At 37.2% G+C, this 20,194-nt stretch overlaps 2 protein-coding genes across 4 annotated transcripts in view; one reads left to right on the forward strand and one right to left on the reverse strand.

Annotated features, from left to right (window-relative positions):
- The first annotated feature begins 10,141 nt into the window (after window positions 1-10,141).
- On the forward strand, window positions 10,142-17,423 carry CALHM2 (calcium homeostasis modulator family member 2). Of its 3 annotated transcripts, XM_039361723.1 has the most exons (4): window positions 10,144-10,267; window positions 13,317-14,614; window positions 15,098-15,734; window positions 16,894-17,423. In XM_039361723.1, exons 3-4 carry the CDS (start codon window positions 15,192-15,194, stop codon window positions 17,308-17,310), a joined length of 960 nt encoding a protein of 319 aa, XP_039217657.1. In that variant the 5' UTR covers window positions 10,144-10,267; window positions 13,317-14,614; window positions 15,098-15,191; the 3' UTR covers window positions 17,311-17,423. The 3 variants fall into 3 exon arrangements, with proteins under 3 accessions (XP_039217656.1, XP_039217657.1, XP_039217655.1); XM_039361722.1 differs by lacking the exon at window positions 13,317-14,614 and having other exon boundaries at window positions 10,142-10,267; XM_039361721.1 differs by having other exon boundaries at window positions 13,317-15,734.
- Window positions 17,424-19,730: 2,307 nt separating this feature from the next.
- PDCD11 (programmed cell death 11) overlaps window positions 19,731-20,194 on the reverse strand; it is a 37,141-nt gene continuing 36,677 nt past the window's right edge. The window contains exon 36 of the mRNA XM_039361638.1: window positions 19,731-20,130. Coding sequence (XP_039217572.1) covers window positions 19,959-20,130 — 172 coding nt within the window. The 3' untranslated portion in view covers window positions 19,731-19,958. The remainder of the gene's footprint in view (window positions 20,131-20,194) is intronic.

Below are 20,194 nucleotides of genomic sequence, written 5' to 3' on the forward strand. Positions count from 1 at the left end.
ATATCCTGAAAAAGATGGTTGCTGTAATATACTATAGGTAATAAAAACAAAATAAGGTGGTTCATACTCGACCATTTATAGTTTATTTTCATTAGAAAGGTTTTTAAATTAATAAAATAACAAGAAGTAGACCATTTTCCCACATTTATAGCAGCAGCAGATGTTATTAAATATGGTCTCAAAAATTCTTATTTATTTATTGAAAGGCTGAATGCTGAATTTCCATTGAGCATCAAAATGTCATACGATATATTTTTACATTTTACCTGCAAAGGGCAACACGGAGTAAATAATACTACCATTTTACATTGTCAGACATTTCCTAAAGTAAAACAAAATGTAACTTTCTATCTGATAAAAATGTTCATGAGTAGGCACAAATTAAGCAAACTCAAAAACAGTATTTCAAGGACATTAGAGGGCACTATAAACCAGTAAGAAATGCCTTCAAAACTAAGTAATCATCTCCAGAACAAAACCTACATGGTATAACAACCATTTTGAAATAATTTGCAGGGGTTTCTCCTTTTCAACATTATACTTAATTTTGTAGGAAAAGTCAAATTTTATGCTTGTAAAAACTGGAAGTTTTTAAGAAAAGAGTGGACAGCCATTTGTCTGAAATGGCATAGGGTTTCCTATCTGAGCAGGGGGTTGGACTAGATGACCTCCAAGGTACCTTGCAACTTTACTACTACTACTACTGCTATTATTATTATTATTATTAATAATAATAATAATAATAATAATATGCTAATTAAAACTGTTAGAATATAACTTTCCTTTTCTCTATTTCCAATACTCCACGTTATCTGAACCAGGGGTCCCCAACTCTCGGGCCGTGGTCCACAACTGAGCCGTGGATAGTTGGAAGTGGGCATGCGCATGCGCATGCCCACACCGCCCCACTGCTTGCACAGGCCAGTTCCCCTCCCCCCAAGCCAAGCCATAAAAAGTTGGCGACTGCTGATCTAAACAACAGAATATTATCTTAATTAATAGTGTTCAAATATTAGTGTACAGAAACTATGTAACATATCAAAATATATAACAATATAATAAAAAGGACACAAATCACACAACAGGAAGGAACTTTCAACAGGTATCCCGAGAAAGGTGGTCTTCTAGATAACCAGGCTCAGAGCTATCCAGGGCTTTATAGGTTACATCAGCACCTTGAATTGCACTCTAGAATACATAGTAAACATGCCATTTTCATAATAGTTCGGTTATATGACCTTACAAAGCCTGCTAAATAAGCACAGAAGCCTCCGCATTGTGGGCAGCTAAGGTTTCCAGGTGGCCTTCAAAGCCCCATGTAAAATAAATTACAGAAGTCCAGTTGCAAGATGACAGGGGAATGAAGGACCATTGTCAGTGCTTCTCAATCCAAGTAAGACAATAATTGGCACACTGCATGACAAGATTGCTCAAATATCCACAGATTACACCTGCTTTTCCTATCCCTATTATTTGAAGAAGAGCTTCTATTTAAGTCAGTTTTATAGATAAAGAACTAACACATTTTGAAATTCCCCATCATAGTTAACACCTGTAAATACAAAGGAGATCTGGTCTTGTACTGCAGAAAGACATGCTAATTTCTATTTAACGGTAATAAACCTTCCTGTATTTACATTGATCTCTGTGAGCCAGCACATAGTTTTTCTTCAAATCTTTGCTCCCCGCTTCTCCATTGTTATTCTTTCTTTTGGAGACTTGTCATGTACAGCTCAACAGACTTTTCAGGGAAAAACTTTATATAGCATGACAATTTGATAAGTTGAAAATAAAAGAACTCTAAACTATAGAGAGGAGGTACAGAGGCCTAGTGATTAAGACATTGGGCTTGTTGACCATAATGTTGGCAGTTCAAGACCGCGTGATGGAATGAGTTCCCATTCTTGTCCAGCTCCTACTCACCTAGCAGTTCAAAAGCATGGAAATGCAAATAGATAAATAGGTACCACTTTGGTGAGAAGGTAACAGAGTTATGTGCACCTTGGCATATAATCATACCAGCCACATGACCACAGAAACATTCTTAGGCAATGCTGGCTCTCTCAGCTAGGAAACAGAGAGGAGCACTGCCCCCTAGAGTCGGATTTGACTGGACAGGGGAAACCTTTGCCTTATTTACACTATAGAGAGGATGGTCACAATTTGCTTAAGTTGAACTGAATGCAGTGATTCTATTTACATAATGTGATTCTATTTACATAATGTTTGGTTTGGTTTTTCTGAGCATGTGTGAAAATCATACATATCATGGTTTGCATATCATGGTTTTTGATTAAGTATAAGATATGAATCATGCCGTTATGATTTAATATAATATTTGAAATTATGGACCTACTTTTGATCAGTACAATGATGGGAAATTTGTCTTGAGAGAATGTCACTGATAAATAGTGGTTGAAGCTGTAACAGGCCCACAGGACTGGTTTTTGGGTGACATTTGATTAAGTGTATTGTATATGCTCCTTTTTCCTAAACAGCTACAGCCTGTGATCTTCATAATAACATTTGTACAGGTTCAGCAGGTATTACAGGAATGCTCAAAGGCACAGGAAATGTTTCAGTGAATTCATGTCCGTTCAACATTCAATGCACACTCAGCATCCAACAACATGCACCTCACCGTAAGCTGATAATATGCAGGTGAGGAAACAAACACAGATACGATGCTTTCCAGCACAGTTCTTTGCAATAAGAGATCTATATGCCCAAATTCTCATTGTTGTGACTTTTAACTGGGCTAAACTTTGTATCATTGGTCAACAATTTTTGAATCAAGGTACCTCATATGGTCTAACTCAGTGGTTCTTAACCTGGGCGATATTGCCCCCCAGGGGGCAATTTCATTTTTCAAGGGGGCGATGGAATGAAAAGGGGCGACGCGGGGGCAAAGGAACGAAAAGGGGGCGATATGGGGGCAATGGAGCGAGAAGTTTTGGGGACACTTTTGAGACTTTTTCGTACAGTGAATCGCTGTATATCTGTCGTACAAAAACATCAGATCGCTCGCTATTAGTGGATTGAATTGTGTTTTCAAATGTTCCTCTAGCTAGCTTCAATACAGAACGCCGTACATATGTGAAGGCGCATCGCTTATCTTCATGCACATTGTGGTTTGTTCTTATGCCCTTTTTATATTTCTTTTTGTGTCTTAAATTTCACTTGTAACTCAATCATTAAATGTTACTGTTTTTCTTTTCGGGCATTTCACTTTCTTGCAATTGAATTTTGTTTTCAGTGGTCATTACATTTAAGTGTCTTGAATAAATAAGATAATAATGAAATACATGTATCACGAAGTTTGGGAATAAAGTGACGGGTGACACCAAATATTTTTTGACACAGTTGGGATATGGGGAAAAGACTGGAAATAAATTATTTGCACCGATATGTCCAGATGACAATGTTAAAGAAAACAAAAAAAGTGTTTGCATAAATTGAAGAATTATTTCTTATGTTGTGATTGAGAGGGAGGTGATGACAACTTCCTCATTGGCTCAAGGGGGCGATTCGTTCAAAAAGGTCAAGAACCACTGGTCTAACTTACAGAATGTGTACAGCAGGCAAAATAAAGTATTAGAGGGTACTCCAAGTGGTTTATATAATACAGAAAATAAATTAAAGTATTAAAATGTATTCTGAGTGGTTTGCTTATTTATTTAATACACAGAACCACTTTTTTGTTAATAAGTAATAACCTCAAAAGAGAAGTTTTGCTGATGTCAATTAGTCATTTAAGTACCCAACCACAGTTTAAAGCATTGGAAGAAAAAAATACAAAACCTGGCATAAACAAAGATTCTTATTACATTCTAAACAGAATTAAGGATATTACTGTTGTACATTTAGAAGTTTTGCTTATTAATTGGATCACAATACAAAAGTGTCATACTAATTTTTATAAATGGTTTGTTATTGTTATTATTTTTTACCAAGTAAAAATAATTCTGAATCTTCTGGCTGTACCTTTTTCCTAAGCAAGAGGAACCAAAATTTCTATATAATGAAATGTACATTTCAAAAAATGCAATTATATCTGTAGTACTCTAAATTTACGGTAAATTTAGATTACTACAGGAATTTATGCCTTCTTTTTAGGGTTTTTTAAATATAAATTTTGAACTTAAATACTGTATTTTAAGTCATCCATAAAGAAAATGTTGATTATTTGGATGATGACGATGATGATGTCATCCATTCAGTCGTGTCAGACTCTTGGTGACTCTATGGGCCAGTTAGAAATGAATCATCACCTTCATTATTATTCCAGGTTTGTAATTATGTAAGAGAGAAAAAAACACTGAAGGAAATTTTACTGACACCAATTTCTCTTAGAAATACAGTTACAATAGTTTGTTAGTATCTGTTTGAATGGCACCGAAAAAAGTGACTTTTGACCATTTTTCACACTTATGACCATTGCAGCATCCCCATGGTCACATGATCAAAATTCAAATGCTTGGCAACTGACTCATAGTTAGGACGGTTACACTGTCCCGGGGTTATGTGATCACCCTTTGTGATCTTCTGATAAGCAAAGTCAATGGGGAAGTCAGATTTACTTAACATCCATGTTACTAATTTAACTGCAGTGATTCACTTAACAACTGTAGCAAAAAAAGTCACAAAATTTGGCAAAACTCATTTAACTCATTACTACCTGTAATACCTATCTTTGCTATCTTTTACCTTCCTTTCATTCCTATTGTAATTCCCATCCTGAGCAGAATCACCTGATCATAGATACAGAGGCGCATATCCATTGTGTTCCTAATGAATACTGTACAGTATATCAAGTTTTGTGAGGGGGTTGAATCAACATGAGAATGTAATCACTCATTGCATGGACATTTAATTTTGCTTACCACTTTAGTAAATGTATTGGGTTTTGAATGTGCAAAAACATAGCATAACCATTCTCTGTTTTCAAGAGAAGATAATCCCCCTCCAAGGAGAAGAACACCTACACTTTTTTTATACCTTTAAAAATAAAAGCTGGGTATAATGTGTTGTGTCCTTTACTTCACAGAATGTCCAATCCACACACATACACTTACAAACACACAAACACACACACAGAGACACATATACATATGTATATGTATATATGCATATATGCATTATATGTATCAGCCACTTGGCCAGTAATAGTAACACCACCGTGAGATCGGCAGACGAGTTCCTCAATAAGATTAGAGCCCTGAGGGTGAAGGAAGACGAACTCATGGTGTCTTTTGATGTGGTCTCCTTATTCACTTCTATTCCGCAAAATCTTGCGATCTCAGTATTAAGAGATCAGTTGAATCAGGGAGAACAGGAACAACATCAGGACTCCCTCCAGACGGAAGACCTCATAAAACTGGTGGGAGTCTGTTTAAAGACCTACTTCACCTTCCAGGGCACTATATTTGAGCAGATCAAGGGAACACCAATGGGGTCTCCGATCTCAAGTGTAATTGCAGAGGTGGTGCTCCAACGTTTGGAACACATAGCGATGGCCCAGTACCAACCAAAATTTTGGGCCCGCTATGTGGACGATACGTTTGTAGTCATCAAGAAGCAACACAAGACTGACTTTATGGGCATTTTGAATTCGGTATACCCGGACATCCAGTTCACCATGGAAGAGGAAAATCAGGGCGCATTAGCATTTCTGGATGTATTGGTGCAACGCCAACTGGATGGATCCTTGACCACCAGGGTATACCGAAAAGCAACTTGTACGGATAGGATCCTCCATTTTGAGAGCAATCATCCGATAGTCCATAAAGTCAGTTGCGTTAAGACTTTATTCAAACGGGTGGAGTCACATTGCAGCACTGTCAAAGCTAAGAGGGAGGAAAGAAACCACCTCTTCCAAGTGTGTAAGCGTAATGGGTACCCGGTAAGATTCATTAATCAGTTTAGTACACCATCTGAACCCCGGAGTAACCCCATACCTAATGAACTGACACCACAGACAACACGTATTACCCTCCCCTATATCTGTAATGTATCAGAGGCTACAGTGAGAATTTTGGCGCCATATAATATACAGGTAGCACATAGACCCAGTCAAACGCTACGAGCAGCCATCATGCGCCCCAAGGACCCACTCCCCAACATGGAGAGATCGGCAGCCATATATAAGATCGACTGCATGGACTGCCCGTGCAACTATGTTGGGGAGACTTCCAAACGAGTGAAGACTAGGGTCCACGAACACAGACTAGCTGTGAAAAGGGGCGAACAGCACTCCCAGATATGGATTCATATGGCGGAATTGGGCCACCGCTTTAATTTTAATGAGGTAGACGTCTTGGCTAGTGACAGTACAAAGGGAGGCCGACTGCTAAAGGAAGCATGGCTATCCAATAGCAGCTCTATCAAACGGCATATTGACCTCTGTCCGGCACACTTGGCACTTAGATCATGGAGTGCGACCAACCACCCATCTCGCTATTACCGGCCCGACAACAAACCTAGCGAGAAAGCCACAGGTGATATGCCAACCCCCCAGGTGCAATCCAGAAGAGGAGGGACAGCGACTAAGAATCCCCACTACCCCCGCAATGTTAACACACTTGCAAAAAGCTAAGAGAGCGATAGAAACTAAAGCCCAGAACCCCTGCATTATGAACATCGGAGATATCCCACTTAGCGTGCAAGGAGACACGATAGACAAAGATGGGGAGAGATCGTTAAATAGGACACCTCACCGACGCTCAGAAAGAAACAGGATGACGGACTTAAGGGAGAAGAAGCGATCCCCCTACTCCGCATCGTCAGCCGGCCCAAAAACATATGGAGTGCGGGATGGTGCCGAGCATAACAGCAAGCCTGCGGACACTCCGGAAAGTAAGGAGAAAAACGAGCCCAGACGGAGAGGTGCGAGAGAGGGCGGAGCCAATGAGATCAGCTTACCGCGCCTCATACCGGCAGCACCCATAGACTCCAAAGACTCCTGTCATACACACGCAGGAGCGAGAACGTCGGAATGAAGAGGAGGGTAAAGAAGGAGCGTTATCACGCTCAGGAAGATCGCAAGTCCACCCCCCCCCCCAGTCCAAGACCTCGAATTATAGCATGCGCGACAAGAGCGCAGAGGACAAAAAGGAGGGGAAGGGTGTGGTAGTCAAAGATAATTATAACTATGAGATCACCCCCATTAAAAAAAACCTATTGAGCCATCCCAACCGATTTGGAACACTGCGTATGACTATCTTGATGACAGTTGGGCACGAGGGAGGGGCGTTAAGGACGAAAAGAAAGATACTCATAGAGAAAGTGACTGGGTAAAGCGTGATTTGGGAAAAGGACAAATGCAAATTACCACTCGAACCCGAAAGGGAGAATGGATTGAGGGATAGAGACAGTCGGAAAGACAAGGAGTTTATGCCACCTGCCTCAGAAGCCAAAGAAAAGAAGGTAGATGAAGATACACACGTAGCTAGGAAGGACAGGAAGAAACGAACCACCGGAGCACAATTTAACCAATTGGGCCCGATGACGAGATCAAGGAGCCGGGTGCAGACTCCGGCTTGCCTATAAAATGACTCTCTCACACCCTGGCGGCCCAGCCCTGATGATGCCGGCAGGTGATGGCGAAAGCTTGGCGTTTTTAAATTAAACTTTTATAGTTTTAATTAGTACCTTGGTGTTCATTTTATTTTAGATATGTGTGAGTATATATATATGTGTGTGTGTGTGTATATATATATATGTATATATGTGTGTATATATATGTGTGTGTATATATACACACACAAACATATATACACACAAACAAGAAAAGAAAAAGAAAAAGAAAAAAAAGAAAAAAGAAAAAGAAAGATTTCTTTTTCCCATATTTAGGCCGACAGAGTTCATCAAGAAACACTCAAGGTGTGTGTGTGTGTGTGTGTGTGTGTGTGTGTGTGTGTGTGTGTGTGTGTATTACCAGAGTGGGTAATACCTGAGTTCTGGGATTTATTTTACCTATTCACAAATTGTTTTATGTGTTAGAGTCTGAACTTCAATACTGACTGGCAAAGCTTCCTGCCTCACCTTTTAAAATAGTTTTAAATTTTTAAAAAGGAAATGGGAAGCTATATATTCATCATACAAATGTATTTTAAAATTATTTTATTTCAACAAAATAAAGATAAGAAGCACAGTTAATAAAATAAGGAAAGCAAAACATGAACCAAAAGCCTAACTTATGCTTCCAAGAACGCCTATCAACAATATATTAGGAATATCATGTACAGGCTGTAAAATTAATTCAAATACAAAAAAAACCTGCTTTTCATCTCTCTTCTCCTTTTTCTCTCTGCAGTCTGTTTCCAGAGTATATTTCCACAATTTCTGCTCACTCTCTCTAGCAACTTTCTAATAGCAAGACTAATCTTGATATTAAACATACTCCAGACTCTTCAATTAATTGCTGACACAAATAACAAATGTTAGCTATCTATAATGTTATAGCCACATAAACATTGCAGCCTCTGTCTAAGAGCTATTATGCCTTGCGCTCTTTTTTTCTTTTTGTGTTGACAGTTAACATAATACAAACCTCTGGGACTTTATTTTTAAGTGGTTAGGTTAACTTCAGCTGTCTGCAATCATGCTAAGACCATTAATCTCTTATTGTATAAATACATAAATAAACAGTAATGGCAAAGCTGTGATAATAATAAATAGAAGTTAAATGCACTTATTGGACAAGATATATTACATCAATCTCCCATCTGCATTTATGATTATAAATGGAAAAATTGACATTCATGATTACATATGGGGAAATGGTCAGAACAGAGTCAGTTCAGAACATTTTGCTGCCTGACTTAGAGTAGCAAGTAGCATCTACAGATTCTGGCATCCAACCACCTGACATTTAACTGCATTGTACCCAAAATAGTCTGCACTAAAGCAGACAATTCTAAAAGTGCCTCTTTCTTTCTGTGACAATAAGAATATTGATAAATGAAATAATTAACAATCTGCTAGCCTTTTGTGCAAGATTGTTATCTAAATTAGCCAAAAATGAGTTCTGATATCATGTTGGCACTTCAACTGGTTGGAAGAAAATTGTGCATACAAAAAAATTCCCTTTGAGTTAAGATAGCATTTCTTGATGATAAGGGATTAGAGGAACATTTTCAACAAAAATAGCTTGGAGAAGGGAAGGCAACTTATGTTAAAAAAAAAAAAGGTCGGGAAACAATGAAGCAATCAAATGGAAAGCAACTGTTGTGGTGGACAAAGGTTAGTGACCAGAGAGGGATCTCCCAAGGCTCTCAAAACGTATATCTGGTTACACCCAGGGCAGATCACCCACAACCTCATCTCCAAAATAAAGCTTTACTGATTTTGCACATCTTAATAATATTGGCTTCAGGGGAAAATATTCTTCTTTATTGTAATCTAATGATGATCTATGACTAAATCACGTATTGGGTATGGATGAAATAAAGACGAAACTGTGAAGATAAGAAGGGAATTTGTATTGTCAGAAATGACTCTATTGCAGTCAACCATAAGCAGGGACAGAGTCTAGCAATCTTTTTATTTGTATGCAGTTTCTCCTATAGGAATCTGCTATAGATTCTGTAGAACAAATGTTCACAACTTCTTCCAGTTGAAGGCTGAATTTTGTTTTTAATTAGCTTTCCAGAGAGAGAAGTTGTACCACAAAAAGTGGCACGATGTAGTAGATTTCCAGTGACCAAATGTCACAACTGAGAACATAAATATAATTGGTTCCAATGGGAATAGCTAAACAATGTTGTTTACAAACACACAGACACAGACACAGATCAAAATTCATTCTTGACCAAATATTATTTAGAAAACCAGAGAATATTCAATTTCTTAACTGAATAGTCTGAGGCAGCTGAAGGACAGAATTCCTTCCTTCTGCTTATGAGTCATTCTAGTTCAGATGCAGAGTGTTTCATTTTTTCCAAAGATTTTCCTACTTTTTTTCCACAAAAAGCAACAGAACGAAGCAAGCCTCTTTTTTCCTCTCCTTCTCTATGTGCATAATCTCCACCCTGGCTGAAATCTTTCTCCTCCCCTCTCAAATGAAAAAAGGCCTTTTGCGAGCAAAAGGAAACTGCTAGAAATCAACACACCCGCTCTTTTTTAACCCATCTTCTGACAGCTGCAATTTTTGCCTCTGATCCTAATGCCCAGCTCAAGTTCCGGACAGCCAGATAAACCTGGAATAAATCCAGAATCCACATGGTCACTAGAGAAGGCCTGGACATTGCTTTAGCCTCCTCCTGAAGTAAGTGATAAAAATTATTTTCCTCATGTTTCATTTCAGTTTTAGAAAAACCAAAACTTTTTACAATTACAGTAAAACATAAGAAGCAACAGAGAAATAAGTGTACCAGTTTATAATAGAAGACCATCTCCATGTCCTAAAGAGAAAGTATTGCACCCTAATAAGATATTAGCTTTATTTTTAGGCAGAAATTAATTTGAGGAGCTATCTGATCCCAGAATAGAATACATCAGATTCTCTTGTGTGTTTTTTTCAAACCACAAAGAGTTACCAAAGCTTTTTTTTTAAGCAATAATAGATTGTCAAGTCCATTTAGTGTTGATGTTGTTCAGGTTAAAAATGATGAACTTGAAATACTTACAAATCTGCAAATTAGAACACTGGCAGATAGAATTTTTGTTTGGATTTGTTTTGGCTTTAATTTTAGCTAGTTTGTAACTTTTAGGCATCAGTCTAAGGGTGGGGCTCTGTTGCACTAGGATGACACGTGAGATGTCTGGCATGTGCTTTTCTTGGCATTTATATCCTACATGACATTACTTATTATAGTGATTCCACTACAATGAACAAAGAACAAATATGGATGTGAAGATTACAGAGCAAATGGGTGGGTGGAGACAGGGACAACAGATCGACTTTTTTCACTCCCCCAACCTACAGCTTTCACATTTATTGGAGATTTATGGCAACAAAAGTTGAAACTATTGCCTAAAAGTGAACTGATCTGGGTTCAGCCCTTGAGCCTCAAGAGAATGTGACTCAGGCATATATATTAATCTGTAGAAGAGTTTGTCTATATAAATGATTATGATTGTGTACTGTGAATTTCAAGTACAAGAATTGCAGGTACATAAACAGGTAAATAGATTACAGCCATTAAGAGTTAGATAATAAGTGAAGATGTTATCTAGCTAACACTGGTGGAACAATTTCAACCAATGATAACAAATTCAATGGAGCAATATTAGAGCTACCCACATCTGAAAAAAGCCAGATTTATCTGGCTGTCCAGAACTTGATTGAGCTGACCATCCTTCCCAAACCCCTCCAGATCTCCTAAGACTTCAATCTCCAGAATTCCTAGTCAGCATACACTCTTGCAGGTTTGCTACGTTGGAGTCCTAATTCATGCAGAAAAGATGCTCCAGGCGCTAGTAATAGGATGAGTTGGGAAACCAAACCCTTTTATCACCATAAATTGCATAGCTAAAGAGGATAATTCTTTGCTAATGGAAGCTTCTACATTGCTTCACCATAATTCCTCAATATACTATACACATCCTTTCCATTCATACTAAATCGTCTGTCCTAGCTAAGCCTGCCTGATCAGACTGAAAGTTTATTTTGAGGCTAGTTTGATTCTGCTCCATTACATTTGTAATGAAAATAAAACAGCTTTTCTTTCTATATCAGGGAGTCTTAAGCTTGGCAACTTTAAGACTTGTGGATTTCAATTCCTAGAATTCCTCAGCCAGCTTTGCTTTTGCTGGCTGAGGAATTCTGGGAGTTGAAGTCCACAAGTCTTAAAGTTGCCAAGGTTGAGAACCTCTGATATAGATAGATAATAATCTTAAACGTTCTTGTTTTATCTTTGGTTTACAACTTATATATTATTTCATTGTTCCCTCTCTTTAGCAAGAGTGCACTTTTAAGTGTCTGTAATATACACATTTACATATGTTGAATCACTTAAACATTCACTAAAATATTTAAATGGAAAAGCAAGCCTTGTAAATAGTATATGTTTTGAATATAAGCACTACTCCAGATGGCTTTTACTGAGCTTTCTGATCATGGATTTGCAGTGGTGTGTGGAAGACTTCCCAGAGTCCAAAGAAACCATGTATGTATCAAACTTTTCTTCTGGCAATTTCAGCTAATGCTAAGCAGGCACTCTTGAGCTGATGCAAGTCACAATTTTAGTTAGGCGCTTGGAGACAGTGAGCATAATTCTTTCCAATACATACAAGTCTAAAATGGGAAAGTGGTGTTTTAAAATCAATTTAATTTCCTTGCTGCTTCCAGAAGAAAGATAATATTTTATGGGCTAAATTCCTTCAAGTGTACTATACTGTAGTTGTTTCAAAATAAAAGAATGTAATAGACTCCAGCTAGAAAAGGCAGGAACTTGCCCTAAAACTGTTTAAAATAACATGCTAAAAAAAAAAAAGCAAAAAAAGACTCACTTGAAAAAAGCAGAAAGCTTGCCAATGGAGAAGGAAAGGGTAGAAACTCTAGCAAGTCTTATATCCTGTAGTGTAGATAACAGCAAGCAAATAGTTAGGAATATGTTGCTGAAAATATATAAACCAAATGAATATAAGAACTTGCAATTCAGTATCTTGCAGTGCTTTTGTATAAAATAACCATAAAACAAACTAGCTAAAAATTAGGGAGCAGAAAAGAGGAATACATGGAACATTTTTACAAATTTGGGATAAGAAATAAAAGTTAAACTATACAATAGAAGCATTTATATTAAACTTACTTAAAATACGGTTTTTGGAGGATTGGATTTGGCGGGTTACATCAAATTATTCAAGATGCAGTAATCCTAGCCAGAGCTAAAAAAAAAAAAAAATCCCTCCCATGTTGAAGAACACATTAACAACAGAACAGTCAAATTTATCAATGTTTATATAGGCATCTCTGTTCTCTAGGATGAATTCCTTTGGAAAGTATTTGTCATTTTGTAGCATATCATTTTTCAAAGGGGCAGGTTGGTCATTTTTCAAAGGGGCAGGTTGGTCATACAACTTAAGTATATGTGTAGTTTACTACACTGAAAAAAATTGGAAGTCACCACTCCCCCCCCCCTTTCTTTGCATTTTCCCTTTCTTTCTTAGTTTTCTAACTTTCGGGTTTTTTTGTATTTTATTTTAAAATGAAACTTAATTTTTTAAAAAATTAAAACCACTGAAACTATCTGTCCAACAAACATCTCAGAATCATTGTTCCCCAAGAACATTTTTCAGAGCTCCAAAAATCTCCATTCTTTCCTCTGAGTCTGCCTTTTTCATTCACAAACCTGGTTGACCTTATTTTCTAGGAAAGAGGACAGATGTTGGGAGAAGAAAGATGTATATGGAAAGACAGCCAACCTGCTGGAACAGTTGCTGATCACTGGTGACAAGGAAAGTTTATTGGGCCCTTTGACCAATTTAAATTCATCATACTTAACCTCTAGCTGCCCTACCAGTTTGGAGGACTTGCTGACACACACAAAGCCCTTTAATACCCAAGGGCTTTTCTTCAGACAGTCTTAAGCTGCTCGATTTAAATGAAGTCAGCCCAGGAAACCTCTTTCTGGGATTCATTTTTTCTCCACATTAGCATTGGGGATGGCCTGGTTTTCTGTCCATACTACACCTATTGGGGCTTCCATTGATGGCTACCCTGCTTCTTACCCTTTCCCTCTGCAGAGCGAAAGAAAACATCCATTTCTTTATTTCTTTTCCCTTGGATCCATCTTTGAGGGCTTGTGATTTCTATGAACTCCTCTCTATTGACTCCTCCTTGTACTTGATACCTTCCTATCTGGTACATCCCAGAGTAAAAAAAGAAAACACCACCCCCATGGTCGTGCTATCATTCTTCCTGTCACTTGGAGTAGAGGGAAAAGTATTGAAAATCTTATCAATTACACTTAGTTAAAAATTAATATAACAACTCTACTCTTCTGCCGCAAAAGTTCCATCTGTGCACAGGAAGGAAGGAAGGAAGGAAGGAAGGAAGGAAGAAAGGAAGGAAGGAAGGAAAGGGTATTTTCCCTGAGCTAAGATATAATTAAATGGCCCATTCTAAGCAATTACTTTTTACCAGTTTGCAATTTTAAGATCTGCAATGGAAGGAATAAATGTTGTGTTATACATAGAAGTCATTAGCTATGATTCCTTGACTTTTTTTGTGCCATAAAAATACCTCATTACTCATGCTGTCCATAAAGGACATTTAGTGATATCTTATACACATTACAAGAAAGAAAAAAACAGTGACTGTAGACATTAGCCATTGAGCCATGTTACCAAAGGTGATAAATTCAAGTTGTCCTTGTTACTTCCCTTGATTCAACTTAGAGTAACTATTTACTTCCTGTAATTCATCAAATGTTATAAACTCAGCCCAGATTATTCACACTAATACAGAAAATTCACGTTAACAACTTAATGCTGATAATATCATAGTTGTAGGGTCATGAAAAAATGTGTCTCAGCCTTATATAGCAGAACAGTCAGAATCCAAGATTAAAAGCACTGCTTCTTCAACCCACAAAAATGGTATTTCTTCATTGAAAATTCAGATTAATTCCAGGATCATTAAATAAATAGCAGCAAATTCATGGGAAAGGTAAGGCACACTCACTGTTCTTTTATAAAATGGAAACTGAGGTTAGACCAGCAGCCAGCTGAGAGATAGCAGGAGAGAATGGAAAAGCAGATGAAAGTTGCATCTATTATTATTATTACTACACATTCTCCGAGTATGAATGAGAAATACTTTTTAGTGGGGCTATATAATGTGATAAAATGTATAACCATTTAGTCATATTGTATATTGAAGTTGCATAAATTCTTATGTAATTAATATTTATAAGGTTTTTTTCCTTAAATTTTAGCTGTTTTAAGGATATTTAACATGTGAGAACTGTGCTTAAAGATATTACCTGCAGGAATTATAAACTGGATGCATTATTTTATAATACAAGGTTCATAAGCTGTTTAATTTACTTATTAAAATATATATAGTTAAAATATATGTGAATGCCTAGTGATCTTCGACAAGCATATTCTTTTAAATGCACAATTGTTAGTGATGGTTCTATTTTTACAGTAAATGAAGAGGTGAGAAGACCAACAATTATTATTTCTGTAGACATCTCTTCACTGCATCAAAATACTAAAAGTTCCAATTGAACCGAAATAAAATGGCTGCTCTTATTACTGAAAATTTCCGCTTTCTTTCACTCTTCTTTAAAAGTAAAGATGTGATGATTTTCAACGGTTTGGTGGCTCTGGGTACTGTTGGAAGCCAGGAACTGTTCTCGGTGCTTGCATTCCACTGTCCCTGTTCTCCAATTCGGAATTACATCTACGGTCTGGCTGCCATAGGAGTGCCTGCTCTGGCCTTGTTTGTGATTGGTATAATCTGGAACAACCACACTTGGAATTTAGTGGCTGAGTGTCACAAGCGAGGAACCAAGAACTTTTCTGCAGCAGCCAACTTCTTGATCTTTGGATCTGTCATGGGAAGAGCTGCAGTGGCTCCGGTCACGTGGTCAGTGATCTCATTGCTTCGCGGAGAAGCCTATGTCTGTGCCTTAAGTGAATTCATGGATCCCACTTCCCTGGATCAGTTTCCACCTGGCTACGGACCAGATATCCTAGCTAGGTTTCCTTGTGACGATCACCCAGCCAACATGACACATTTTAAGGATGAAGTTATAAGACGATTAAGATACGAGTCACAGGTACTGTATTTATTCATTCAAAATATTAATTTATTTACATATATATATATAATATACGTATATTATACATATACAGTAGTACCTCGGTCTTCATTGGTAATTCATTCTAGAAGACATGCCGAATACTAAAACCACATGACTTACCACATAACCTGCTATTTCTGCCAGAAGAAATAGGGAGTCATGAGGCAGCCGACATCAGCAAGTTCTTCCTTGCATGTCGACTACTGGGAGAAAGACGAATAGTAATAGTAATAGTAGTAAAGTTGGAAGGGACCTTGGAGGTCATCTAGTCCAACCCCCTGCTCAGGCAGGAAACCCTACACCATTTCGGACAAATGGCTGTCCAGTCTCTTCTTAAAAACTTCCAGTGTTGGAGCATTTACTGCTTCTGGAGGCAGGCTGTTCCACTGATTAATTGTTCTCTCTGTCAGGAAGTTTGGGACAAGATTTCTGCTTCAAAAAGCAGAATACTAAATATGACAAGTTTTGAAGCAGTTGAGTACCGAGGTATGACTGTAGTATAAATAATCAGAAAGCAAAATCCAAATATGAACTCCAATACTAATTCAGATTAAGAACATGACATGCTAGAAACAAGTCATCAAAATGCAAGAAGTAACAAAAACTGTCTGTTTGCCCAGCCCACAATAAAAACCAAAGTATAACAATAAAAATCCTCAGTAGCATATCCCTTGCAAAAGCCTACTTAAACAGGATCATTTGGTAGATCCTATTCTTCATTGCAATACAAATATAGCTTATCTATTTGATCATCTTTATTTTACTAAATGTTTTTAATGCCGTTTGTAAGAATATTTCCTAAATCTTAGTAGCCTTCAGAGCAAGTGTGAGAGTGCTCAGGGAACTGTGGAATTAATTGGTTGCACGGAAGTCCACTCAAACAAAACTGATTGTTTCCAGATATTTAATCCATAAAAATCCTCAAGATGGAAAAAAATGAAGTTCTACTATAATTAATGGTTTTACTATTATTCACTTACAAATGTAACTGAACTTTGCTGTATCAGAGTTTCAATTATATTTTAGAGTCCAATTTTTTACTTCAAAGAAATAAAATAAAGGTAGGCTTTTTTTTTAAATCAAAAATCAAACCAAGCCAAGCCGTGTTCTGCCTATATTTTCTCTCTCCCTTCAGCTCTTTGGATGGCTGCTCATTGGTGTGGTTGCAGTTCTCGTGTTCATCACCAAGTGCCTAAAGCATTGCTGCTCACCACTCAGCTACCGCCAAGAGGCCTACTGGAACCAGTACCGCTCTAGTGAAGCTAGGCTGTTTGAAAGGACCGCTGAGGTACATTCCAAAGTTGTGGCTGCCAACAACGTCAAAAACTTCTTTGGCTTTGTACATTTAGCTAAAGAGGAACAGGAACTGATCCAAGCATATGATGTGCAAAATGTTCAGCCCAGGTCACAGTGGGATGCCATCACTGGAGTCTACATCTATCGAGAGAATAATGGCTTCCCTCTCTATAGCCGCCTCCATAAGTGGGCCAAAAATGTAATGGGAAACAGCTCTAATCCTGATAGCCAGGAAACAGCCTTTCTAGCTACCTAATACAGGTAGTCCTCAACTTACAATTATTTGTTTAGTGACTGTTCACATTTACAATGGCACTGAAAAAAGTGATTTATGACCGTTTTTTGCACTTATGACTGTTGCAGCCTCCCCATGATCATATGATCAAAATTCAGATGCTTAGCAATTGGCGTGAATTTATGATGGTTGCAGTGTCATATGATCATCTTTTGCGATATTCTGACAAGCAAAGTCAATGAGGAAGCCAGACTCACTTAACAACTGTGTTACTCACTTAACAATTGTGGCAAGAAATGTTGTAAAATGGGATAAAACTCACTTAATTACTCTCTTACTTAGCAACAGAAATGTTGGATTCAATTGGGGTCATATGTCAAGGACTACCTGCATCTACTCAATAGCTGTTCTACAAGCTTAGCAAAAATCATTTTGAGCACTTAGACAGCTATGCTGGAAAGCATCCAAGAATTGATTTTATACTTTGACTAAACTCTCAGAAAATATATAGCTGATAAGATTTCAAATAAATTATGTCACAGGTGATACAAACCTATTGGTGCTGTCCCATCAAAAATAAGGCCTATGAAGCCCAGTAGTATATATTCTTATATAAGATTACAGTTTAACAGTCTGGTGCCAAGTAATATTGGGGGGGGGGGAGATAATTTTTTTCCAAGTATCTGTCCAATTGAACAGAAAGTTATTCATCAATGTATAATTTCAGGAAATATGCCAATTGACAAGCACATATGGTCCTTGATTTATGACTTGGCAACTATTCAAGGTTACAACAGACCTCCCCAGGGTTACTTATGATTTCAGTTAGAAGTTTTGATGGCTGAGCCCTCTCTGTGGTAATAGATCTTATTTTGGATGTTCGGCAATCAGCCCACATCTACAACTGTTTGTAGTATCCTGCAATCATGCAACTATGTTTTACCCATATATATATTTTTTTTGCCAGAAACTGGTATTTATTTCTGGTTTCCAGCAAAAGAGATGCTTATTGGCTAAAATGGGTTTGCTTAATGATCACCATGTTTACTTAATGACCACATTTGCTTAGTTATTGCGGCATTTGCTTAACCACTGACACAAAAAGGTTGTAAAATTGGGCACTATCACATGGTGAGTCACTTAACAACCAACACGACTTAGCATCATAATTCTCAATTATAGTTGTAAGTCGAGGAGTAACTGTAACTTTCAAATCAGCCTGAAATACTGCTAAAATATATACATTATGTCCTTTTTAGGTAAAAGAGAAAAAATTATCCTAATTCTTTTGTGTTTCATTTGTAAGTGTGGTTGCTAAAGACAAAAGTGTGGTTGCTAAAGACAAAAGCTACACTAAGTTGGCAAAAGTTAGTTACTCTGACTTCTCTTGGTCTTTAAGATCTTTCTTTTCTGCATACATTTGATCAATTTGTTAATGAAGGTAAAATTTTAAACACTGAAAACACTGATTTGTTGTTTTAATACTTAATACTGCTAGATGCTAGAAATCATAATTGTTACTAATTACTTTGGCTTTAAAATATTCACAAGATATATGTGGGATTATCAGTGACTAAAATATGAAAAACTACAGAACTGGATGGCAAGACAGAACCAATAGTGGTATATTGGTCAAATATTGGGTTAGAATTGGGGAGACCCCAACCTCAGGATACAAATTCAATGGATAGTTTTGAGCCAGTAACTCTGCACCAAACCAACTTTATAGAGTTGTTGATGTAGGCAAAACTGGAAGAAGACCATGCTATGTACACAGCCTTCAATTCCTGAAGAAAAAGCAGGACATAAAATAAATGAATAAGAATCTATTCAAATATCACATAACAAAATACACATGCCCTGCTGTTTTCCTCCAAGATGCATGACTGTCACTTAATGGCATAAGTGCAAAAGAATAAATTATGGTTATTTTCCCGGCAGTGCGTGGCATCTGCACTGTTACTATGCAAATCCCATGACACTGCGAATATTTTGGCCAGGATTATAGTCTTCTGTAGGAGAATGGATCAGGAACACTGGATTGTAAAATAACAGATGGAAAATGTATAGAAACTGCTAATTATTACAAACTATTTGTATATTGCTCTAACATTGATATAAAAAATATTTTAGCATAGTTATAAAAGTTCAGAATTTTGTGAATTGCAGATATAGAACAGGACAGGGCTTATAAAATAAAAACTGGAATTGCAGAACTTTGCTCCTGCAGACAACAGCCTTTTAATTTAGTCCTTAAGCCTTGAAAATATTTTATACAATGCTTAGAAAACAGTGCTGTTATTATCTTCTAAGACTATGCCTAAATAAAATACAAAACATTTTAGGGAGGGAAGAACTATTGACTACCGTAACCAAGCAGTTGGTTGCTTTCTCCCAATTATTAATTGTATACTTTAAAAAGAATCAAAGTCAAATAAGGCTACAAGTATAATTATTTTATTTAAATTTGGGACGATATAAAAGATGTAAAACATTTACATCACTTACACTGTTAATCTCTGGTCCTGGCTAGCCCAATCTGTTATTGAGCTCATTGGGAAATGCAAAAAAGCAGGATGGCTTTTCTTACTACAGATGAGTTATATCCGCTTCCCTTCTCATCATACTGGGTTTGAAAGCAAGACCCCAAAGTCTGTCTACCACAAAGGTTAGCTCTCAGCAAGATTGTTCTTGGATTGCACATACTCCAATGCTGCTGCCTTCACAGCCTGGATTGTTTCCACAGTGCCATACTTCTTCTCATACTCCAGATAGCGTTTAAAGAAAAACTTCATCTTCTTTGCTGTTAAGTTTAGGTGAATCACTCTTTCAAAAATATCCCTGTGAAAAACCCAAAATAAAAAAAAACAGTTTTAGTCTGATATTTTATGAACCTTTTCTATTT

Source organism: Crotalus tigris, unplaced genomic scaffold, assembly GCF_016545835.1.
Source record: "Crotalus tigris isolate CLP2741 ecotype Arizona unplaced genomic scaffold, ASM1654583v1 scf7180000019328.220996217465:2438092, whole genome shotgun sequence".
NCBI lineage: Eukaryota > Metazoa > Chordata > Lepidosauria > Squamata > Viperidae > Crotalus > Crotalus tigris.

Coding starts and splice junctions, on each gene's coding strand:
- CALHM2 (XM_039361722.1), top strand. CDS start 15,192: ATGGCTGCTCTTATTACTGAAAATTTCCGCTTTCTTTCACTCTTCTTT. Junction 15,735..16,893: donor GATTAAGATACGAGTCACAG/GTACTGTATTTA, acceptor CTCTCCCTTCAG/CTCTTTGGATGGCTGCTCAT.